Source organism: Diachasma alloeum, unplaced genomic scaffold (genome assembly GCF_001412515.2).
Source record: "Diachasma alloeum isolate Michigan unplaced genomic scaffold, Dall2.0 Dall_scaffold_00288, whole genome shotgun sequence".
Taxonomy (NCBI): domain Eukaryota; kingdom Metazoa; phylum Arthropoda; class Insecta; order Hymenoptera; family Braconidae; genus Diachasma; species Diachasma alloeum.
In genome coordinates, this window is record NW_021680427.1 from 864,436 (window position 1) to 889,349 (window position 24,914).

The 24,914-nt window shown below is 42.1% G+C and overlaps 1 protein-coding gene across 1 annotated transcript; it reads right to left on the bottom strand.

Moving 5' to 3' along the window:
• Nucleotides 1–7,391: 7,391 nt before the first annotated feature.
• Nucleotides 7,392–24,643, bottom strand: LOC107038819 (tuberin). Its single transcript, XM_015258112.2, has 6 exons — nt 24,408–24,643; nt 24,201–24,337; nt 20,094–21,718; nt 15,547–17,939; nt 14,246–15,366; nt 7,392–7,696 (listed from the first exon to the last, which is right to left on the bottom strand). Exons 1-6 carry the CDS (start codon nt 24,472–24,474, stop codon nt 7,490–7,492), a joined length of 5,550 nt encoding a protein of 1,849 aa, XP_015113598.1. The 5' UTR covers nt 24,475–24,643; the 3' UTR covers nt 7,392–7,489.
• Between the last annotated feature and the right edge of the window lie 271 nt (nt 24,644–24,914).

The following is a 24,914-nucleotide window of genomic DNA, read 5'->3' on the forward strand; positions in this document are numbered from 1 at the left end:
CGTAACTCGGGGTTATCTTCAAGCGAGCTGTTGCAAATGAATCGATCTGTGGCGACCCCCACTTCTCGAAGACCTTTTGTAGGATCTCGGAGCTCAGATGCCAGTCCGGGAGTGGGAGGTCTCTTGAGAGTCTGTCGGCCACTGTGTTGAGTATCCTCGGCAGAAAGAATGGGACCAGATGAATTCTGTACTGATTCAAAAAAATCAGAAGCTCCTTGACTAGACTCAAGAGCGGTTGCGAACGTGTTCCCCCTTGATTCCTGATGTAAGCGGCAGCTGTCTTGTTGTCCGCCTGCAACATGACTGACCGGTTCCTCAGATAGTCTTTGAAAGTCTGAACCGCCAGCAAGACCGTGAAGAGCTCCTTGCGGTTTATGTGCCACTCTAACTGATCCGGGGACCACTTCCCCGCCTGATGAAAACTTTCCAGTTGAAAACCCCAGCCGGTCTGGGAAGCATCTGTCGTTAGGAAGATATCGGGTTCTTCTCGGAAAATTGGACTCGTCTGATGAATATTTTCTTTCCACCATGAGCAGTCCTGGCTGCTCCAGAAAAGAAGAGGGGCCTCCTTCTTGGGGGTGATCTTTGAAAGGCGGCGACAGCCCCGCTGGAGTTGACGGGAGAACAGTCTTCCCAGGGGTGTCACAATCGCTGCGAAGTTCAACATCCCTAGGAGTGAACTCGCCAATTCCCACGTCCAAATTCCCGAGCTCAAAAGCCTCTCCAAGAGTCGAAGAATCCGAGACTTCTTGTCTTCGGGGAGAGCCATCTCGTTGCGCTCGGTGTCCCACCAGATCCCCAGGAACTCGATCCTGTGAGCCGGGGAGATCATAGACTTCTGGGAGTTTATCACCCAGCCCAAGGAGTGAAGAAGGCCCGTCACAAATTCGATCTGATCTCGCAACGTCTCGGCGTCCTGATGAGCGAAGAGGAAGTCGTCTAGATAAACTAGAACTCGGATTCCCTTCTGACGCAGAGCTCCCGCTATCCAATTGGTAATCCTTGAAAAGCCTACCGGGGGTGTCGACAGCCCGAACGGCAAGCAGGTTACGTTGTACAACTGGTTTTTGTAGGACAGACAGAGATATGTGCGGTGGCTTTCCTTGATTGGCACATGTAGATATGCTTGAGAGAGTTCTATATTCGCCAAGAAGTCGCCTGCTTGGAGAAACAGAGGCACCTTGCGCTGGCTGATCAGCCGGAATTTTGGAGGATGAAGATACTCGTTTAGAGCTCGAAGATTGAAGATCTGTCGAAATTTCCCATCCGACTTTGGTAGCAAAAACATTGGAGATATGAAACCTGTTTCCCAACTCGTCTTCTCGATCACCTTCTGGAGTAGCATCTCCTCCATTTTTTTGGACATTTGCGGGGATTCCTTGGTTGAATATTTCATTACGTTCGCCCTGGTGAGCGGAATCGTTGGAGGTTTCTTTGTGAATGGGATTGTATACCCTTTTAAAATACTTAAGATGGGTTNGAGCGTCCAATTTTTCCCACTGGGGAATGAACCTGTTGAGCTGACCTCCTTCGAACGGATAGTCATGCTCTTTGAAGACTTCGAGGCTTCTTCTTCGAAGGTTCACCTCGAGTTCTTGAGGAGTTCTTCGAAGATCTTGGTTCGTAGTTCTCATCTTTAGAGTGGGGAGGGGCTTCCGAGAGCGGTTGGATGAGAATCTGTTGGATTGCTTTGAAGTGCGCGGCTGAGGTTGGCTTTTGGCCATTGGTTGGGACTTCGACCGATTATCACCGGGCTCTCTGGCATGAAAGGGCGCTTTCTTGCGAAAAAAGACCTTCTCCACAGCGCCCTGTTGATTTAAGAACTCCGACAGATTTGTCGAAGGTTGAAGGTGCGACTCTGATGGTGGAATCTCTGAAAGTTTCAGAGCCTGATGAGGGTTCCCAGGTTTCAAGAAACCTCTTCTCAACCCAATGATCTCCGCTCTACGAGCACAAGCGAAGTGCAGCAAGTCATCCGAGACTGATTTTACTGATGACTCCCCAAGGAACGCCTCCTTGATGTCCTCTATCATCTGAGGATGATTCGTCACCAAGGATTTAACAGCCGACGATAGCTTCTGTCTCTGTAGGAGCAGACCATGAGTGAACGTACCCGCCATAGCATCCGCTCTGGCCAGGACAGAGGAGCTGTAAGATTTCGGGGCAAATAGACCCAACTGGCTATTCACTTTGAGACTGTCGAACACTGGGGAAGCCTGTAGCTTCTTTTGGACGTCTTTGTATCTTATCTTATCCCAAGACGAGGAGCCCAGCTTCTGACAAGCGATTCCCTGCGCTTTAATTTCTGGATCTGGAGCTGGGATGAGGGGTTCACACTCCTTCACCTGAGGAGCCAGGCATAGATCTAAATCCATAAAAGTAGTAGTAGGACTGGATCTCCCCTGGGATGCCTCCTGACCATTCTCTGAGAACCAAGACTCTTCCCCATCAGAATAACAAACCTCTGATCCGGAACTTCCAGCCTTATGACAAGTGTGGCCCACCGAGTCCTGGATTTTCTCGACCTTATCACTCAGATCTCTGATCAATGAGATGACCTGCGACTCAAACGAGCTACGACGCGCCTGCTTGTGTTCTGGCATAACCTCGTCCTTGAGATCCTCATCAATCTTTTCATCCTCCTTCCTATTATTCCCCTGAAGTGTTTGGTCTGCTTCAGGACGAGAAATAAACAGATGACTCACTGGTTTTATCAGCTTGAGGAAGGATTGTGCCTCCGATGAGGACCCCCGTATTTGATTGATCAAGGTAGGAGGACTCGTGACTAATGCCCTACCGAAGGGCCAACCCAGCATCCAGAGCTTTATATTATCGTATGCTTCCTCACTGAGGGACGAGCATTCCGGGTCGAAACCCCTCGCCAACTCCACCGTCGGGAGTGCGAATTTGACCTTGGAAAGAACTTCGTTCGGAACTTTCTTGACCTCTCCAAACAAATCCGATATGGAAAGGATGGGTATCTTCATCCCCAGCCATCTCTCAGGGAGAGTAGAAATAGCTAGCGATTTTAACCGGTCCAGCACCGCATCCTTCTCCTCTGTCTCCGCAGCTTCGCTCAGCAACTCCTTCACCGTAATCTCTGGAATTGAATCCATTCTGAAAAACACAAAAATCAGGCCAATGATCGAGAGTTATCTACGAGCAGAGGCAAGNCCTCTGTCTCCGCAGCTTCGCCCAGCAACTCCTTCACCGTAATCTCTGGAATTGAATCCATTCTGAAAAACACAAAAATCAGGCCAATGATCGAGAGTTATCTACGAGCAGAGGCAAGGTTAGAAAAGAGCCCATAGGGGCCCCCTGCAACCTAGCATGTGAGTTCGAGACGAAGTCCGCGAACCAAACACATTGATAGGTTAGGGAACGTGGTGAAACCAGCGTTCCAACGGTTCCGGGCGTGACTTTGTGCCAATGTTAATTATATTTGATATGTATGTGATGGCTCAGCTATCAATCGTCCTTGCTCGAGGGGGTGCCTGCGAGCCATAAAAAACCGAGGTGAAAAGCCAGCGGCCTCCCAGATGTTGAACGTTCATGTTTGCTCGAGGGAATGCCAGCGAGCTGCAAGAGGGGTCGAGGTGAAACCAGCGACTTCCCTAATGCTAATCGTTCATTCTACTCGAGGGGATGCCAGCGAGTTGCAACAGGGGTCGAGGTGAAACCAGCGACTTGCCCGTTGCTGAACGTTCGGTTTAGCTACCGATCCAAATGTTACCGAAAATGGCGGTCGGCACTGGTAGGCGAAGTTCGCTGAATTCTCGCTGTCTTGTACCCTAATCCCTACTAGAAAAACAAAAAGAACAGGAAAAAAGGACAAAGGGAATAACCTACCTTTGAGCCTTTGCTTTTGATGGAATTAACGCACTTATCGTGCGTAAATTTTCTAACGAACGTTACAACAACGTTTTTTGCACATATGCACGCTTAGGAAACGAAAATGTACTGATNTAGGCGAAATTCGCTGAATTCTCGCTGTCTTGTACCCTAATCCCTACTAGAAAAACAAAAAGAACAGGAAAAAAGGACAAAGGGAATAACCTACCTTTGAGCCTTTGCTTTTGATGGAATTAACGCACTTATCGTGCGCAAATTTTCTAACGAACGTTACAACAACCTTTTTGCACATATGCACGCTTAGGAAACGAAAATGTACTGATCTGTGGATGACGCCATCCGTCACTAGCGGCACTTGAAACTCGGATCCAGGTTCCCCTATTCCCTCACAGATGGAGCCATTTTCTGACACTTTGGGCATTTTCCATGGTTAGGATACGCAAGGTAATCTCCGAAGGGTCAAGCCGAAGGCACAGACATAAAATATGGTATTTATCTCAGGAGGTCGGATTGCCCATAGCGTCTAGCTAGTCAAGTAAAGCACTCCTCAATTGAAAGTATCTAGGAATTATAATGTGTGACGACATTTTGTTATGACCGTATCAGTCACCTTCGAAAGGGGTAGTTGGGGGTGGAAACATGTGAAAATTCATGGTTAGAGATCGACTCAGTATTGAGCCCTAAATCGATCTGCACATGCGTGGGGAGACATTTTTTTATGGCCGTGTCGGCCATATTGGACAGGAGTAGTTGGGGGTGGAAAAGTGGGGCCCAAATTCATTGTCATAGATCGACTCAGAATTGACCGCTGAATCGATCTACACATACGTGTGAAAACATTTTTTGACCGTGTCGGCCATGTTGGATAGGGGTAGTTGGGGGTGGAAAAGTGGGGTCCAAATTCATAGTCATAGATCGACTCAGAATTGACCCCTGAATCGATCTACACATACGTGTGAAAATATTTTTTTATGACCGTGTCGGCCATGTTGGATAGAGGTAGTAGAGGGTGGAAAAGTGGGGTCAAAATTCGTAGTCATAGATCGACTCAGAATTGACCCCTGAATCGATCTACACATATTCCATTATTATTTATTCCAGTGATACAGCAGACGGTATCACTCGGGCGGCTGCGCCGCCCTCGTGAGTAACCGCCTGCTTTCCACACTAGTTACGTAATGTACTATTTCATTTATTTACAAATTTCCAAGCAATTAACCGTGCAAATAGCAACAATTAATTAATTAATGCACTTCAGCATTGTTTTTTATCAATTTTTGTGTACATACCTCTTGAAACCCTACAATTTTTGTATGAAACATTTTTTTGTTACCCGCCTCCCTTGAGAGATATTTAACCGCATCTTTTCAGATGGGACACCCTGTATATTGTATATTACACATAGTATATATAATATAGTATAGAATTATCGTACTATCTATAATGTATGCTATCATCATTTATAAAAAATCTAATGACACAATACGCCGAATAGATTGGCTTCAAAAAACGTAACACTGGATGTATTGTATATAAAAAAATACAATACATTCCAGAAATTTTTCCTCTGAAAAACTTGATATTAACTTCAGAAATCTAATATAACATTATTTACTACAATTGACATACATTGATCCCCATGCAATAGGACATACGCGCGCGGAGCGCGCGCCCTAATCTCGTTTAATAAAAAAACCTAGAGAATTCGTTAGAAAATTCTATTCGATTTCTATTGAACTTTCTATTATTTTTTGGCCGATTCTATTGAAATGTTCAATAGACAGTATTCTGTAGAAACAGTCAATAGGATTCGATTTTTGTATGTAACTCATTCTGTTTGGATATTTTCTATAGAATTTCCTGGACTCAAATTTTCTAAGCGTTTCTAAGAAATTCGATATGAAAATATCTCAATAGAATACGTTATAGGGGAGGGTGGGGTAGAATGGACACTTTTGACTTTTTTAAAATGTTCATGACGTGTTGAATAATTGATCACATGGAATAATTTCATTTTTCAGTTGAAAGCAGAATTATTCTCCTTCGTGAGGAACCTGAACTGAGCTTAATTCATAAATCTCTGGCTGAGTTATGAATATTTCTAAAAAAAAAGTGTCCATTTTACCCCGCCCAGCTAACAATTTACCGATAAATTTCCGGATATTTACCGGTCTTGCTAGGGACTTTTAGATGAGATTCGTAAAAATTGTTCTCTGGGCGCCCTCTCCCCTATAGAAAAATCGAAATCTATTGACTTTTGCGGTAGAATTCTTTCTATTGAACATTACAATAGAATCGGCCAAAAACTAATGAGTATGTGAACTGAAGTGGGAGTGTACAGCTCTTATGGATGCAATCTGATGAATTTCGTTTTTTCAAAAATCGTTTTCTCGAAAGAATGTTCGGAAACTAAGGTTGATATTACACGTAAAAAATATTTTTGGTCTATTCTATAAACTCTGAAGAGGATTTCTCCTGTAAAAATTGCCCGAACTATTTGAATATCCTTAAAGTGGTATAGGCATAACTTGAATTTTGAATATTAAAATCTGGAACAAATTCTAAGCGAAAGTTAATATGAATAGAAAAATTCCGGCCGAGTTTTTGTTCAATCGGCAGTCTAGTTTTATTGATAATAACTAATCTAGAAGTGCGACTACAACACAGGCTGAGAACATGAACGTTCTGAGGTTGGGGAGTAGATTAAAATCTAGAAAAAATGTTGAAAAATCTGCAAAAATGAAGAAAAACGCTATGCCCAATATGGAAATTATCGTCAGTGTCAACGTTTTGTAATAAATTATTTATGTTTCTGCGTGTCGGAAATGGCGTGTTATGCCGAAACACCTTAGTCAAACGAGAGACAATTATTGACGTGGATACGTCTATGGTTTCAATAGGGTCATTTTGGGAAACGATCCTTATGTGCAGCGCCATCTATTGGAATTCTAGAAAATTCTAGACATTTCAAGGTAATTCGAGAAGTTTTAAAATTTCGATAAAATTCAAGGAGTTTTTAGAAATTTCAAGGAAATTCAGGGAATTTCTAGAAAATTCGAGGGAATTTAAGTAGTTTCTAGAAAATTCAAGAGAATTCAAAGTTTCCATAAAATTCGAGGAAATGCAAGGAGTTTCTAAGAAATTCGAGACAGAAGGAAAGACGATGGACGTATCCACGTACAATTATGGCTGTATCAAAGATACAGCCGCCTGCAATTTTTAGGGAAAAATTAATTCAAGAAGGAATTTGATGGATCAATTTCTTACACTCATCAAAGTTAGAATTCATGTGGAAAATTATCAATGATGAAAAATTTTTCTTTTGCGTTTTTTAATTCATTTTTCTTCGTTACACTCAACGACTCATCTGGAGTTTATTCATACTACTTTAATCAGTCTCGTTGGAGGACCAGGGAAATTTTCTATCTCGATCCCTCCAAAGTTGGATGTAGAGATATTGAATGGATGCATCTGGACATTGTCTATCGAATTAGGAATCGATAAAGGAGGACCAATAATGATGGCAAAAGCATCTTGTATCAATTCACATTTTTCATTCATTATTAACGTATAAGAATGTTCTTTTGCACAAAAAATATCAGCAAATAGATCTCCATCAATAAATCACAAAGCTGAATCATGTTGTGTACTCGGTGAAATCGTCCATCTGAACTCTCTTATTCGGTCTGGACGAGGACTCATCATTTGGACCATCCGGATTACTGTTAGCTGTGTCTTGGATGCGTTTCCTCAGTCGTTTTATGTGACGCAGACGTTCGAGCCAGTTTGATGCGTATGGATTGTGGCCGTTTTGTTTCAGGGATGAAGACACCATGGAAGCAAGCTGAAGGCATAGAAATACGAAACTACTGTTAAGCATGAACGCAATCGTACTTGCGTTTATTTTACGATTTAAAAAATCATTTTTGTATCACCGTTGTATGAGCGATTACACAGCTTCCAGTCGGAGGCACAAATATAATACATGAATTTAATTTTAATTAATGTTGATGGATGAGGCTCAACAATATCTACATTTGAAAAAAATGATTCAATAAATATTCAATAATATGGAACTGTAAATTTTGTATTAAGTAAATAATACTAAATTTCTTATGCGAAGACTGAAAGTATCAGATGGAGACTGGTGGTCAGGCTAGAGAGGAAAGACAAACCAAAGAAGCTGGAGGAAGAAGTTACTAGTTGCCCTAGAAGCCGAAGTAAATGTATCGTTGTGTGTGGGGCTAGCTAAGATAGAGAGAGTGTTGAGAGACTATGATGATAAGAAATTGTAAGAAACTAGAAATAGAACAATCGCTTAAATTGTGATACTGTGATATTATCATTAGTTTTTACACATTATTGATAGAAAAAAAATTTATTGAAGTGTTTTTTTTTTATTGGTTTATAGTATAGAACCCACATGAGGGTTATTTACATTGTCGGTGAAATCTTATACAATTACTTTTTTACATTGCTTTTTTTTTTCCTTTTACCCTTTTCTTTTACATTTTGGTTAAATTTGAAGGTTACATTTTGTAAAGAATTTATCTATTGCTGTAAGAGCTTCGGAGTCGGTTGCCACCATAAACTGGAAGGTCCAGTATGGAGAGAAATATTTCAGAGATCTCAATTTAGCCAATAGTTCGAATCTTTGGGAATTCAGAAGAGAACATTGCCATAGTATGTGGTCGATGTCTTGTGATTCTGCCCCGCAGGTGCAGCTTCCATCGGGGATTATTCTCATTCTTTCGAGTGAGGCGTTAAGGTGGTAATGGTCCGCTCTTATTCTATTTACTCTGACAATGAGTTCTCTAGATGATTTATTTCCCTGGTACCAGGGTCGAAATGATTCTTTGTAATATTTGTCGAAATATTGCACGCCTTTTCCTTTTCTTTTTCCAATTTCTTCGGTTTGTTTTTTTTATCTTTGTGACGGTGTTACTTTTCTCTTCTGCTTTAAAAATACATTTGAGATCTGTGTATGGTATTCGGCATTCCGTATTCCCATCACTATCTGCGTTTTTTGCCAATATATCCGCTTTCTCATTCCCTTCAATCTCTACATGAGCCGGCACCCAGGCGAAAATAATTTTTCCATGGTCTTTATCTTCATTGTGAAACTCGGAAAATTTCCTTTTTATTTCAAGGATGGAACTATTTGTTTTTGCGACTAGTTTTCTTGATTCTAAGCTCTGGAGTGTACTAAGAGAGTCGGAGAGAATGAAAAAGTTTTTGTTTGGGTACTCTAATATTATGTCCATTGCTAGGTTTATTGCTATGCATTCAGAGGTAAAGACTGACATCTCTTTGTTTAATTGTATCGACTTCTCAATGTTCAGGTCTGGGCAAAAACATGCTGCTCCAACGTGTTCTGTGTTCGAGTCTTTACTTCCGTCTATAAATATACAGTAGTGGTCTGGATATTTATTTTCGATTTCATTGGACACGTATTCATTGGCATTATTGGATTGTATGGCTTCTGGCCCTATTTCTTTATCAAATTCTATGGATAAAGAACTAATTTCGTAGCTATAATTAAATACATTAAAATTGTCGTGATTGTCTATGAGTCTTTCTTTGGGTAACAGTTCTATGATTTGTTTTGTGAGGTGTCGGTCGCTGGGTCGTGAGGTGATTTCGTTAATGTGGAATAGTTGCTTAATGGTTTGGTACATTTGTGAGGAATGATTGGATAGTATCTTGGTGAGAAATGTTTTTAGGTAGCTGGCTGTCTTGAATAAGTGTGAGTTTGGATTCACCTATTAACACATTGGTGGGGGTAGACCGTCTATAACCAAGGGCTAGTCTTATAGCTGCATATTAAATGGATTCTAGTTTAGAAGCGAGGTGTTTAGTATTCGGATAGTAAACAGATGGCCCATAATCTATTAATGAGCGAATAAAACTTTTGTACAATAAGACCAGCGTTTGAGGATCTGACCCCCACCATGTGCGACGCAGAAATTTGACAATATTAAGAGCTTTCAAGCACTTTTCTTGTATTTTACCTATGTGATAGTTAAACTTGAGTCTCTGATCGAAATGCACTCCTAAAAATTTTGCAGTGAGACTGGACTGAACAATTATATTTCCAACACGTAATTTTGTTGCTTCGGGGGGTGATCCCTTTTTACTGAATCGGAGTAAGACGGTTTTTTCGGGGGCGAGCTCTAGTCCCAGCGACTGGAGATTGCGATTCACCTGACCCACCGCTCGCTCAAGAACTATAACGTTGTTATGTTCGCCTCTGACACACGTATACAATTCTATGTCATCAGCGAACATTGATACCCCTATTGAACTGTCTAGGCGGTGAGTCAGGTTTCTCACGTGTATCGTGAATAATAAGGGAGAGAGCACACCACCTTGTGGTACCCCCTTGCAGACCCTCTTACTCTCGTCACCAAGATGGATACAACGGATAAATCTCTCGTGCGTAAGAAACTTGGCGAAACGAAGTATGCTCTGTGGGCAGTTAATTCGTGCCATTTCTTCAAGTAATATATCGGGATTGACATCATCAAACGCCCCTTTGATATCAAGAAATGCTGCCACTGTGTGAACCTGGTCCCTGAAACTATCCTCAACATGAACAAGCAGGTTACTGAGGTTGTCTCTACAAGAGAGGCCCGCCCTGAAACCTGTCTGGCAGTTGGGAAGGATCTTTTCATGTTCCGTCCACCATTGCAGTCGATTTTTCACCATCGTTTCGAAAAGCTTCAATACGCAGGATGTTAGGGAAATCGGCCTGACTCCTGTTTTATTCGGTTTTGGGATGATTAGTTCCAGGTTTGGGGAAATTCTCCTACCGAGTACATTTCGTTGAAAATATCGAGTAATATCAGTTTGATTTTATTTGGTAGAGCCTTGATTAGCTCGTACGTGATACCGTCCATTCCCGGAGATGATTTATTTTTCCTGGAACTGAGGGCTGTATTAAACTCGGTGAAATCAAATGGACATTCTAAGAATGTGCTTTGTGATGATGGTGGGAGTAAATCGGGATCGGTATGACGGTGATCTAAGGTAGGTGGAATTGGGTTAGGAGGCGAAGCCAGTTTGTCAATCATTTTCTCGGTCTGTCGCCCAATTTCATCAAAATCTCTTTGCTGTCCGTGTCTGGGATTTACCCATGCATTGTTTAAAACTTTGCAGGTGTTCCATACATAACCTAGGTTAATTCTTGAATTCAGTCCGGAAGCGAATTTGATGAAATCGAGTTTTCTTTTATGTTTAAATGTTTTCCGGGCGGTGGCAACCGCTCTATTATACGCGATTACGTCTTGCATGTTTTCACGGTACTTCCATTTTTTGTACGTCGCGGTCCTTAGTCTTGAGACCCTAGCGCACTCCTCGTCCCACCATCTAACAGGATTCTTGTTTTTTGGCTGTTACTTTTTTACGTTTCGGCGTACATTGGGAAACATTCTGTTTAATATTGTCAATGAAAAATTCATACTTTTCTACAGGATTCAATGAGTCAAAGGAGTGCGTTAGGAAAAGAACATAGGATTCATCGAGTAACATCTTGAGTTTTTCCCAATCTGTCCGTATAGAGGTAATGTCGAATATACTGGGTACAGGAGTGACATTTGTTACCTCGAAACCAAGTGTTTCCACAGTGTGATGGATGAGTGGAATGTCGTCTATGAATTTTATCGTTAGATTGTTCCTAACGTAAGCTGCTCATTACATCTTTGTCTTGTCTATAGAGATGAAAACCTGGTACATTGTATTTCCGCTGGTCCATTGGGTTCAATTTAGTCTCCACAAGAAGTATGATGTCTGCGTACTCGGAGGCTACAATGATGTCTTCGTGATGGCATCGAAGTCCTCTAACATTCCAATAGAGAATCCTGATGCCGTCTGAGTCTGTATGTTGGAACTGGCTGGTGAAGAATGACATCGCGAGATTATTGGTGTTGACTCCCAGATGAGTCAGATTCGTATTCCAGGTTCGTGAGACGGCTGCGGATTCCCGTGATTCGTCCCTTGAGTGCTGCCTTGTCAACATACGGATAGCAACACGAGAGAAATCCGTCCAACTGGCCAGGGCTTTGCGGCCAGATGTCGATGAGAGGCAATGGGTCTTTCTCGCGTGGCAATCTAAAAACCAATGAAACAAAGTCATCGTAATTGAGTCCGTGGGTCTCTGTTATCTCCGTGAAGTTCTTCTGTAGACGAGCTGAGTTGGTCCTGATGAATTTCTCGTCGAGTTTCGCCCTCGCCTTCAATCCCTTTTTAGGTTTTTTCGCTACCGGTTTTGGAGTAGCGAAGTCGTCGTCGGGATCTTCGTTTTCGAGAGCGGATCCGACTCCACTGAGATCATCCTCCGAGAGGGTCCTTTTGTCCTTTGCATCCTTGAATTCAGCTTCCATGTCACTGTTATTAGCACTTTCGGTGAGACTTTCCGTGGGTGGGGTGTTATTTACCTCACAAGCAGCGGTTGTCGGTACCTCGGGAGCTTGTGTAGTCAATAGCCCAGATATCGCTTGAGACTGTTGTGACAGCTGGGTGCTGTCATCGGCAGTTTCCCCTGTATCCATGCTCTGCTGTTCTCGGTTTCGATTTGGACAATTACGAGAGAAATGTCCAACTTTCCTGCCGTTGAAGCACGCTGGGTTCTCAGCTGAGACGTAGATCAAATAGTTGTTGCCTTGGTAATTAATGTTCATTGTTTCTGGGAGTATGAGTGCGTCTTGTTGTTCAATATATAATTGTCGACGGTCGGATAGGACATGGCTGTAAGCCGGGTTCTTTAAAGCCGCTTTCAGTGTTGTGACGTTTGATGTGACTTTAAATCTCAGTTCAGCGAATTTTTTTTCGATTTCAACATTGAGTAGAGAGGGACACACGTCAGAGAGGATTACCCGTTTTGTTTTGGCAACAAGAGGTTTAATCCTCAACTCGACTCCCTCGATCGATAATTCGGTAGTATCTGTCGTCAACAAGTCTACGAGTTCAGTGGTTTTCACGAAGATTATAATTCTCCCTTTCGTTCGTGCTACCGTTAATAAGTTTTCTGGGCCAATAAAATCACCCACACAGTAAGCGTACTCGTCCTTCGGGACTCCTGGAATTGCATCAATGGATATGCCATGGTCTTTGCCTAGATTGGTTTCGGTTACTGCACGTGAGTAAGTCATCGGTGATTGCGTGGTCCTTGGTCTGGTGCCATTGTCGTTTCCATTAGTCGCTGTTCCGTTTGTCACATCGGTATTTTCGTTATCGTTAGGGTTCATTTTGATTTTTTTTTATTTCACACTGGCGGAAATAGAAAAAATAAAAAAAACTGGGAAAGGTTTTGTGTTACGCAGAGTCAGAGCGACCTGCATAACACGGGAAAATTATTTATTTGTCTCGCGCACTCTTGACACTTTGTATCGGTACACGGAGCGATTTACTGATACGTCTTACCCCGACGGCTGTCAGAGTAAGAATCCCTATTGAAGTGTTATTGGAGATATTTTTCTCTCGCTTGTGTAGACGTAAAAGTGTAACAGTTCAATTACAATTCAGTTCAGTAACAATTAACAAGTGATGTAGCATCAAGGAAATAAAGGATTCTATTCTACTAAATTTCTTATAGGGAATTTTCGATTATCCGAATAATTGTCAATCATCCTAACTAAATTACTGATTAATAAATAACTCGGAATTTGAATATTTAAATTGATAATTACTCCAATAATTAAAATTTAAGAGTGAAATTAACTAATTGATTGCTTAATAATTTAACGGTTATTATAATTTTTGGATATGGGTATCCCTGACAAAAATCCGAAACTTAAATTTGAACGACTACAATGCTTCCATTCGGAAACAAAAATGTAAAAATAGGCATATTCCGGTCCTACTCAACTCACTCCACACCTTCCGGATAAAGGTAACACGCTTTATGATCCGCGGACAAAATTTCCGCGACAAAATTTCCAACAAGAATTGTATTGTTGACATCTGTTCTGCCCACAATTTATCCTTGGTAAAAACAGAAAATTTGAGCCGAGGAAATTCTATAGAAAATATCTCAATAGAATAAGTTATATGGTAAAATTAAATTCTATTGACTTTTTCTACTGAATATTTCTATTGAACATTTCAATAGAATCGGTCAAAAACTAATAGAACAGTTCAATAGAAATTCAATAGAATTTTCCAACGAATTCGATAGGTTTTTCTATTAAATTTTTTCGTCCGTGAAGAGGATGAAATCTAAATGAAATTTCCGGAAAATTTGTCGGTGGTTATTTTGTACCTCCGGAATACCAGATGTGGGGAAAATTGTCGGTGAGAAATTTATCAACGGACAAATTGTCGTCGGTTATTTTGTCGCGGAAATTTTCTCCACAGATCACAAGTTACAGAGCCTCTGATAAATTTCTCTACTCACATTAGCATGTAGCGCCAGCTGCCTGGACAGAATCGCCAGATTCTGATCAGAAATGATCTTCGGCTCACTGTGGCCAATATGTTCAGCGAGTTCCTCCCTCGCCTGCACAGTCACCTGATTAGTCCCATGATCAAGCGGTTGTATCACGACACATGCATAATTGAACTGTCCCTTGACCGTCTGAATATTGTACTGCTCCCCACTCTCATTGTAAACCACGGAAACATAATTGTTTCCAATGTGTTGTTTTTTCGAAGTGCACTTGGGATCACTGGATTTGGTGGGCATCAGGGTGGCCACGTGAAAAGCAACTTGAGTGACGTCGTCCTGCCATATGTACGCAAAGTTGCCATTCTCTCCATTTCGGTCCAACCCCCCGAGGAAAACGTTCTCGTCGGCATCTCTGAGTCTGATGAGTGTCCCAAGTCTCTGGAGGAATTCAGTGTACCTCAAGGATCCGTGCTGATTCGCCAGGATTTCCACTTCATTCGAGGCCTGCCCAGGACCCACATACAGAACCCCTATTTTGTGGGTCTCGTAGGGCTGAATTCTATCGAGATTCGTCACTGCTCGCTGGACAGCAGTCGTCTGGGGCACGAGGAGAGGCTTCTCAGTGCTGGCACCGAAATGTGCAGTGTGGTACAGCTGGAGAAAAACGAAACTGGGATTAATCCCAGTTCTGGGTGCCTCTTTGATCCTCGAGGGGGGATTCGTCCCTCTCCTCAAGTTCTCCCACTCTCTCGACTGCTTCACAGGAGACATCACTGAAATCGTGTGGCCTCGATCACGAAAGGCGAAGGGAGGGAGCGATGATGGGTCTGGCCTTTCTTCCTTCTTATCGAAAATCCGACCGATTGGGGGTTTTGTGTCGATACTCTGGGCTATTTGTTTGAGACTAGAATCGGAAGTGGAGGAGGATCTGGAGTATAACTGGGTTGGGGACTGCGGGGGCTTCGACTGGACGTGGTGCTGTCCTAGGACCTGAGACTGTCGGGTTTGGACGAAGAGGTGGCTGGGGGCTTGGCTCTGGGTGAGAGCTGTTGGGGAGGCTGGCACTGTGTTGCTTGTGCTGCTGGAGGTACTGCTGCTGCTGGATGTCTGGTGGGGACCCTGGGTGGCACCTGTAAAGACAAATATATAGTTTTTTTGCTATCTCCCTTAGATTCCGAGATATTCATTGAAAACTGGTCAATAGTCAAACCTGACTTATACCGTTTTACCACTTCGCTACTAATTTGAACGATTACAAAGCTTTCATTCAGGATCAAAACGAACAAGACGGATCAAACGAATATACACACCTGGATAAGAGTGTTGCGACCTGAGAACATTCATCTGATCCGGTGCATGCTCCACCGCAGGTGGCGTAGTCCCCATCCCCGAGATCTCCTCAGGAATGGCCTCACAGCTGACCCTCATATCCTTCCCATAGGCGTTCTTCGCGTGTTTCTTGAGTTCAGCATCGAGTTTCACATCAAACTCCGGGTTAGTCTGCGGATCATTCTGCAGTATCAGTTTATCCTTATTCAAAAAAGGATTCTTCCAACTGGCGCTCATCTCCGGACTCGAGTTGGACCTCCTGACAGGGTTCCTGGACCTCCTCGAGTCCTCATCCCCATCTTCAAGGCTCTCAGTGCTGTCCCTCGAGCTCTGACGAGAGGGACTGGGTCTCCCCGGTGACCCAGGAATGGCAATCGGCCCCGACTCTGACCTCGACGACTTGGGGTTCACCAGAGTGAGGGGCAGAGGCTCCACCACTGGCGCCTTCGAGTTCCCATCCGACCTGTCCTCCACCTCATCATCCAGAGAGTCCGTAGTAGTCGTGGACTCTTGACTCCTGTTGTTCGTAGCCACTTCAGGCATTGGCATGTACAACGCCGTGATATCCTGCAGAGGAAAGTCCTGAGGCACATCAAACTGCATTGAGTTCTGAATCCTCATGATCCAGGACATGTCCCCAGTGGGTCTTCGCACGTAAATCTCCGCCCAGCCTTGACACCAGCAGGCGCACGGAGAATGCTCCTCCAGCTTCTGATCGCAGAGAATCTGCTCGAGTTTATTAGGCTCAGACTGCAGTGGCGTCACGTCCTTCTCAGTCCTCTCCAACTTGTGATTCTCCCCGGAGAATTCCCTGGGTTTATCCCCCTGTTTGTCCACCTCCTCAGGCTCCAACTTCTTATTCTCCTCAGTGGGAGAGTTGGCTGCGGTGTTCGACGAGGACTGCCTCGAGAGCCTGCTGCTCTCGTCCTTGGAGCCCTCAGTACTGGACGTTCTCCTCGGAATGCCCCCAGACCCCGCCGTTCCACTCCTGCTCAGATAATCAGGCGTCGAAGCGGACTTACAAGCCACCCAGCAGTTATCACAGAGCCCACCCCTCATGGCTTTATTACTACAGCCACTCGTCGTAATAGTGATCAATCGAGTGCCAAGTAACCAAGTCATGGACTGTCCCTCCTTCAGCAGAAAATCAGCAGCTGGTAGCCTCTTGGGCCTAGCTGTGTAAGTGGAGAACGTGTACCTGGCCATGAGGTCGACACAGGTCTCAGTCAACTCGTTGTGAAAGGTCTTGAGTGATTCGTTGATCTCAGGCTTCAAATCCCCTCCCAACATCCTATTCTGCAGTATCGGTCTCTCCCTCCGACCTCTACTCCCCTGTTCGGTAAGACTCGAGCTTCTTTTTCTGTTCGACGAGTCCTCATTGATCGAACTGAAGTCGCTCTTCATCAGCTGTCCCTCCTCGAAGGGCACCAGGACGTTAGCCTTGAGCCCAGTCGTTATGAACTTGACGAAGTCTCTTCTGAAGGGCAGACGACACTTCAGGAACCAAACTGCGATGACATGGTGCGCCAGGGAGACCGTGTAATGATTATACTTGAAGGGATTCGTGTAGGGGAGGAGAATTGCGAAGACAGACATGTATTGGTCCCCAATGAAGCTCGCAAATACCTTGGGAAGTCTCGTCAGCGTCGACAGAAACTCCAGAATGGGAATGGCAATGTGAACGGTTGCAGAGATCTTCGATAGATTCAATAAGACTTCGGATAATAGTTTGTTCATTGCGTCCCTCATCTCCAGGGTGCAGGTGGTGAGACTCGTGACGCATTGGCTGGCACATTTGGCTGTCAGACCGACCTCCAGGCACTTTATCAATCGCTGTTGGAGGTTTGGCTCCAGGTGTGCGTGGTAGGAGGCGAGGGATGCTAGGACTGGGAACACGTGGGCTCGAAAGTCAGAGAGGGTGAACTTCTGGGGAACGTTGTAGAGGGACTCTGGGAGCCTCAGGGATTTATCACTGACCATGGAGCAAAGGGCGGCTGCTAGGTAATCGATGTCGTTGCTGTGTCTGGACAGGATCAACGCCCTGTTCTGCATCACCTGGGGCATCTCCTTCAGGATCAGCTGGAGAACTTTCCAGTCTTTCTCCTGCTTTATGCAGGAGATGACGGCTTTGCAGGCGTGGGCGAGGGATAAATGCGTGACTTGACAGGAGATGTGTTGGAGAGGGGCTGGACTCAGTGGGGGTGGAGGACTGTTGCCTCCACCACCTGAGGACATGCGCTCGGGGGGCGAGGGTGCATGCTCCAGGACTAAGTAAGGACTGAAGTGTGTCACGACCCCGGTGACACTGTCGGGAAAACCCAGGTGATAGAGTGAATTGGCTCGAATCTTCAGGAAACACTCGAAGACTAGGTACCTGATGAACATTGAAATACAATTTTTGTGAGGAATTTGATCAGTTGCAGCAAAGTGTTTGTGCAGTTTCTGTTAGAAGCACTTGGTAATGAGATTAATAAATAATGAAGCCAAAAGCAAATTTGTTATATTATACTATACTATATTATATTATATTTATACTATGTGATCTATTATTTATTAATATTAGTAATAAAGCAGAAAATGCGAAGAAACACTGTTTCGTTATTGGATAAATTTCTAATAAGGAGGGTATGTATAATATTTTATTTATATTATATTATATTATATATAATTTATATATACAATATCAAGAAAATGATTCGAATTGAATTGAATAAATCATAAATGACCATGGACAGTCAATTTAAACATGTTCCTCTATTTGCAAGCCAATTAATTGCAGGTGAAAAGTTCAAAATACACTTTTGTTTAAAATTTATCCAGCTACAACAAGTCTCTTAAAACCTCGAAATAAATGGGCATTCAACCAAAGTTTTGGAACCGTCTGATAGTGGTTTATCACTTGCTCACTAATTTATTCATCTGTATAAGCTCCTTAGGATGTTCTCGATGTAAAATAAATAATAAGAAAAATACGGTTTATTTTACCATCTTCTCGCTTGAAATATAAAGAATCAATTCAAAAAAGTTTCCAACTTGTTCTATTATCTTAGAGACAAGTGAGTTCAAATGAGGATGTTAAAAGACCTTCCTTATTAGCAACTTATCAAGTTACGATGTATCGACAGTGTTTTTTCGCATTTTCTGCTGGAATCATTTATTACTGATAATCGAGTAAAAAGCGAATTTGTTGTCTCTCTATATAATCAGAAAATAAGGTTTAAAAATTTAGGAGACGTTCCTGATTTGTCCCTCATCCTTATTTGTGACCCAGAAGATGCCATTGAGAATTAATTATTATCTTTATCTCTCTAATATGTTTACATCGTAAAATCCTTAAGAAAATCATAATAAGAGCATACACTGAGAGAAAGTCCCCTACTCCCCTAGTCATTTATATCATATATATTTTTTTCAAGACGACACACGAAAAAATCTAATAGAAAAACCTATCGGATTCGTTAGAAAATTCTATTGAATTGCTATTAAACTTTCTATTAGTTTTTGGCTGATTCTATTGACATGTTCAATAGAAAAAATTCAATAGAAAAAGTTAACAGAATTCGATTTTTCTATATATCTCATTCTGTTCATATATTTCCTATAGATTTTGCTGGACTCAAATTTTCCATGTTTTTTTCATTTCATTTTTCTTTTCTTCTCATCAAAAAAATCAAACGAAAAAACTTAGAAAATTTGAGCCGAGGAAATTCTATAGAAAATATCTCAATAAAATGAGTTATATAGAAAACTTGAATTCTATTGACTTTTTCTACTGAATATTTTCTATTGAACATTTCAATAGAATCGGCCAAAAACTAATAGAACAGCTCAATAGAAATTCAATAGAATTTTCCAACGAATTCGATAGGTTTTTCTATTGAATTTTTTCGTCCGTGGAGACTATTATATACTTCAATCGAATAGAAAGCATAAACAATGACCATGAAGAGCCAATTCAAACTTGTTCACACGGAGAGAAATATTCAATAAAAATTAATCTGGGAGCGAAGTAAAATTCAATAAAAAGTGTCAATCGTCACGTAATTTCTACGATCTGTTCCGTAAAAATGACTCATCCGTCCGACGCCTCACGGCTAGCCATGAGTCACCGTGAGGGGGAGATTTTAACAACACGTTCCGTAATTTTTCCGGAACTTTTCGTAAAAATTCTTAAACATCCAAGAATTTTCATGTTCTGAGGCATAATAAATCTTAAAGTTTCTGCTAGATTTTACAACTTCCAGAAAAATTACGTGACTTTTTCGTATTTTTTCGGTGACAGACCCGAAAATTTACTGAACGTTTCAGATTTATTCTCTTATATTCCTATAGAAATTCACTGAAAACGATTCTCGCTTGCGGATTACGTGAAATGTTCCGTAATTTTTCTTGAATATTTCTCTCCGTGCATTAATCTCAGAACCAATAAGATGCAGATGAAAACTTCAAGCGACACTTAGTATTCAAAATGTATCCAGCTCTAACAAAGTAATCTCCAACGAACACTAGAATACTAAATACTAAATACCTGATGGTCGATATCTCGTGGAAGATGTGGGGGTCCTTGTAATGCTGCTCCAGATGACTGACTAGGATCCTGTAGGCACGAATAGCATGGCTCGACGGAAGATTATAAATCTTCACCACCAAGATCTTTATCACCCCCACGACAGCTGTCTTGATGTCCTTGATGTCAGCATCCGCTGACATTGGGGTGTCCGAGGTGAACGGTTTGTTGATAATCTTCTCAAGGATGTCCATGAGTTCTAGACACCTTTTGGTCTCGCACTCGTGGCAGAGCTCGACGAGGAGATTGGCAGCCACATTGCGAATCGTTATGTCTGGATCCACATCTACGTGTTGGAGGTAGGGCACGACAATCCTCTCTATCAGCTCGTCCTCGTACTTGGACCTGTTCACCTGGATGACTTTCGTCACAACGTCCAGGACTTTGACCCTGATGTTGGTTCTCGTCTCTGTCTTGTAGTAGCGTTCCATCAGCGTCGCCAGCTTCGACTGCCACTTGTAGTAAGTGGGACCTATGGAGGCAGCCCTGTGGTCAATGAGCTTGAGGATAGATATCTCAGGTCTAGCATCAGAGCACCTCTCGACGAGCTCGTAGAACCGTTGGAGACAGCCGTTGTACTGGGAAGTGTCCACCAGGTTCTCAATGCTGTTTATCGTTTCGTGGAGGCTCGAGGAGACTTGCTTGGTGGCTGGCTGGTTGCTGGTCTCAGTGTGGGCTATCACCTGTTCGATAATATCGAGGACAACCCCCCAGGTGGGCTCCTGGAGATCAGGGCCAAATTTGTTGACCAAACGTTGGATCGAGAGAGTCACTTCGTACATGACGATAGGGTGATTGCACTTCAGGGCTTGGATGAATGAGGGAAGGACTGAGATGGGGGTGCACTCGAGCTTCGGGATCCTGTGGGTCCCCCAGAGTCCCATGTTCACGTAGAAAACAGCCCCTCGGAGGAGGCGAACGTCTCGCTGGAAATTCGGGTCCTGCAGGAGTCTGCACATTGTGTACAGGGCTGAGTGGCCCATGTGAGTGCCCAGGAGCTTCCTCATGATCTTCCAGCTGATCTGGCAGTAGCTCTCAACGTTCACTGATCGACACAAGGCTGTTATGAAGGTCTGGAGGGAGTCAGATTGAAGGTTTATGTTGTAGCCTACTATTGTGTCCAGGGTCTCCAAGCAGCCTGAGACTACCTCTGAACTGTTGCTGTAGTAGCAGAGGTGGCAGATGTACTGGACCAGGCCCGATATTATGTCCTCGTCTATGTACGCAGAGTTGTACTTGATGACGTTCACCAGGAGGGAGAGGAATTCAGCACCTCGTTTGCCATCGCCTCCGGTGACTATTGGCATCCACTCCAGGAGGAATGGACCCATTTTCTCCTCGAGGTGGAGGATGTCTTTGCCGTTGTCCGTGAGCTTTTGGAGGAGCTCCAGGCGAGGGCTTATGTCCTCGATGATGTCGTGGTCTTTCACCACTTTGAAGAATTTAACGCGCATCAGGGAGGAGAGCTTCGTGTACTGGCCCTGGACGAGACAGCAGAGGAAGTTCAGGGCTATGTGGCGGTGCTCGCGGGGGACGTCCTTGTTTAGGAGGTCTTCTACTAGGCTCCAGAGACGCTCGGGTGCTCTCTGAGGGGTTCAAGAGAGGGTTTAGTGGAGGTGAGTTGGTACGGGGGGGGGGGGTAATAGAATAGAAGAGAATACGCTGACAAAGAATCATTTTCGTGGGAGAATTTATTTTTTTGAAAACATCTTCAAATATTACGGTTATGTTTGCTGAAGATTCATATTTATCGCATCATTCTCACGAGCACAGATCCGCGTATGAAATAATTCCAAAGAAAACCTAGCGAATTCGCTAGAAAATCATACTGGAATTCTATAGGAATTTTATGGGGTTTCTATAGAATTTCTATTGGGATTCTATTGATAAATTCTATTTGTTTTTTTGCGCTGATTCTATGGGGTATTCGATAGGAAAAAATCAATAGATTTGGAATTTCTATTTGAATTTTTCTGGTGAGATTTTTTCTATAAGAATGCTTGGGTTTCAATTTTTTATTTTTTTTTCACTCGGATTTTGTCATGTAAAACAATACAAAATCGAGTGGAATAAACTTGGAAAATATGTGCCCAATAATTCTAATAGAAGAAATCTCAAGAGAAGAATTTGAACAGAAATTCAAAATATTTTGACTTTTCCTATCAAATATGCGATAGAATCAGCGCAAAATACAAGTAGAAATTCTACAGAAACCCCATAAAATTCCTATAGAATTTCAATAGAATTTTCTGGCGAATTCGCTAGGGTTTCTATTGAATTTTTGCATACGTCTCGCTACATATAATAATGCAGATCGTTATATATATATGAAGTATTCCATGTCAAATAAGTCAACAGGTGACCCTCACCCTCTTGGATGTTGATCTCGATTTTCTCTACAATCGGGGGGCTGGAAAAATAATCTCTCTATTTTTTTCAGATTTTTTCCACAGCCCATTCCGGAGATATGATTTTTTATTTGTTTTTTAGTTTTTCTTCAATAATTCGGTGTCTGCTCAGACGATTTTAATTTATGACGGCTCCAAATTTTCCATTTTTTACCATCTACAATCAGATTTTGGGAATTTTTTTTTTTCAATCCCTAGGTGCTCATAACACGAATTTAAAAAAAAAAATTAAAAAACTTGATTTTCCAAAATTATGTCGCCGTTTATTTTTCTCATCTTTTTTTCAGTAACTCTTATAATCAAAACAAGTATTTTGAGCCGTCATACAAGTTGGCTTTCGTCCTGGATCTATTTTATTTATAATTTTTTCTTCTCGAAATTCCTCGAATTTGGTCAAAACATCCCTAAACGACTTTGATTATGTATTGAAAAAATGTGTAACATATAAGTATACTTTTAAATTCACTTCATATTGTTTATAATCAAAGTCAATCAACACCATTTCGGAGTACTGATAATTCATTGCAATTGAAAGCGTCAAAAGACACTTTTTGGTGTAAATTTATTACAAAAAAAGATCTCCTTACGTTTTCTGCTAGAATCACTTTTACTGCGATTAAGAAACAATATAGATTAATAAATAATCAACGACCATGGAGGGACCATGGATCAATTCAAACATTCCTCAAACTTGTCAATTTATCTCAGAAACACGTCGTTACAGATGAAAATCTCGAAGACACTTTTCACTAAAAATTTATCCATTATTTATACAATAAAGATTTCTTGAAATTCCCCTAGAATCCCTAAATTTTTAGATAAATGGACATCTAACAAAGAGGACTCGTCTTATAACGATTTATCGCATGCTCAATAATTTATTCATTTCTTGAGTTTTATTAGATAACAAGAAAAATACGGTCTTTTTTCACTCTCTCTCTCTCTCTCTCAGCTTGCTCTTTCATCTTTAAAACAACTCATTGCAAATGAAAACGTCAGATATTTCTTCTTGGAAATTTATTACAAAAAAAGATCTTTTTATTTTTTTCTAGAACCACTTTTGCTGTGATTAATAAACAATATAGATTAATAACTAATCAACGACCATGGACCATGGATCAATTCAAACATTCGTCAAACTTGTCAATTTATCTCAGAAACAAGTCGTTACAGATGAAAACCTCAAAGACATTTTTCACTAAAAATTTCTCCAGCTATAACAAAGATCTCTTGACATTCCCCCCTGGAATCCCTAAATTTTTAGATAAATGGACATCCAACAAAGATGTTGGACTCGTCTTATAACGGTTTATCGCACACTGAGAGAAAAAATTTGCTGTGCCGAATATATATTTGTTCCGCTCAAAAATATCAACATTATTGATACTTTTCATGATATTTGAATCCTGGCATTCTACTTGAAAAAATATGTATTCATATGCAATTGCCAGATTTTCCAGTGGAAAGAATCAATTTTTCGCTGCAGAATATTTTCTCGTGCGGAATAATAATCTTAAGACGAAAATTTTGTACAGGTGAACATTTATCTTTTCGGCAGAGCCAATTTTTTCTCTCAGTGCATGCCCACTAATTCATTCATCTTCATGAGGTCCTTCGGAAATTCTCGATGGGTTTTATAAGCAATAATAAATATACTCACGTCCTCCCATTGTTGATTCAGCACTGGATCGCAGAGGTCTTTGATAGCCTTCGTTCGCTGGTGCACTGGGCTCTCAGAGCTTATCACCTTCTCAATGTCCTGCGTCAACGTAAAATCCTCTCGACTCTTGTAATTACCTGACAACCGATTGTTCCAGGGTTTTAATCCCGCTAATTGTCGATTCTAGGCTCATTGTTGGGTACTCACCTTTGTTTATTCGAAAAAATTGCTTGAGTTTATCAATGGTCTTGTTGTCTTTGTCTTTAGAATTCATCTTTGACACTAGAACATTTTCGGGAGTTCGGCGAGGTCTGTCGTTGATTAATCGACGAAGTAGGATGGGTCTATTGTTCTAGGTGTTGGTAGTCACCGTGGACTGATTGACAATCCCAATATTGAGGGACAATTATCCTGGTGTGCACCGGAGACTGCCGGAGTTCAGCTGATTCTCGCGCATATTTTTTTTTTACTCTGCGATGGAGAAAAACATGAGCGCCATGATATCAGTTATCATCACAGTTCTCGACGGGCGATTTAATTTTAGTGATGGGAGATTTCGCCAGATGGCGTGGTGAGAGTATGGCGAGGGTTTTGCCCGGTGAGATGAATTCGAATGATTTCAATTGTTGATACTGGTGATCAAGATCAATAAGTAGCGGCGAAAAGGACTCGTCCTGTTTTTCTTCGTAAGTGGAACCGCCACTATTTTCTGAT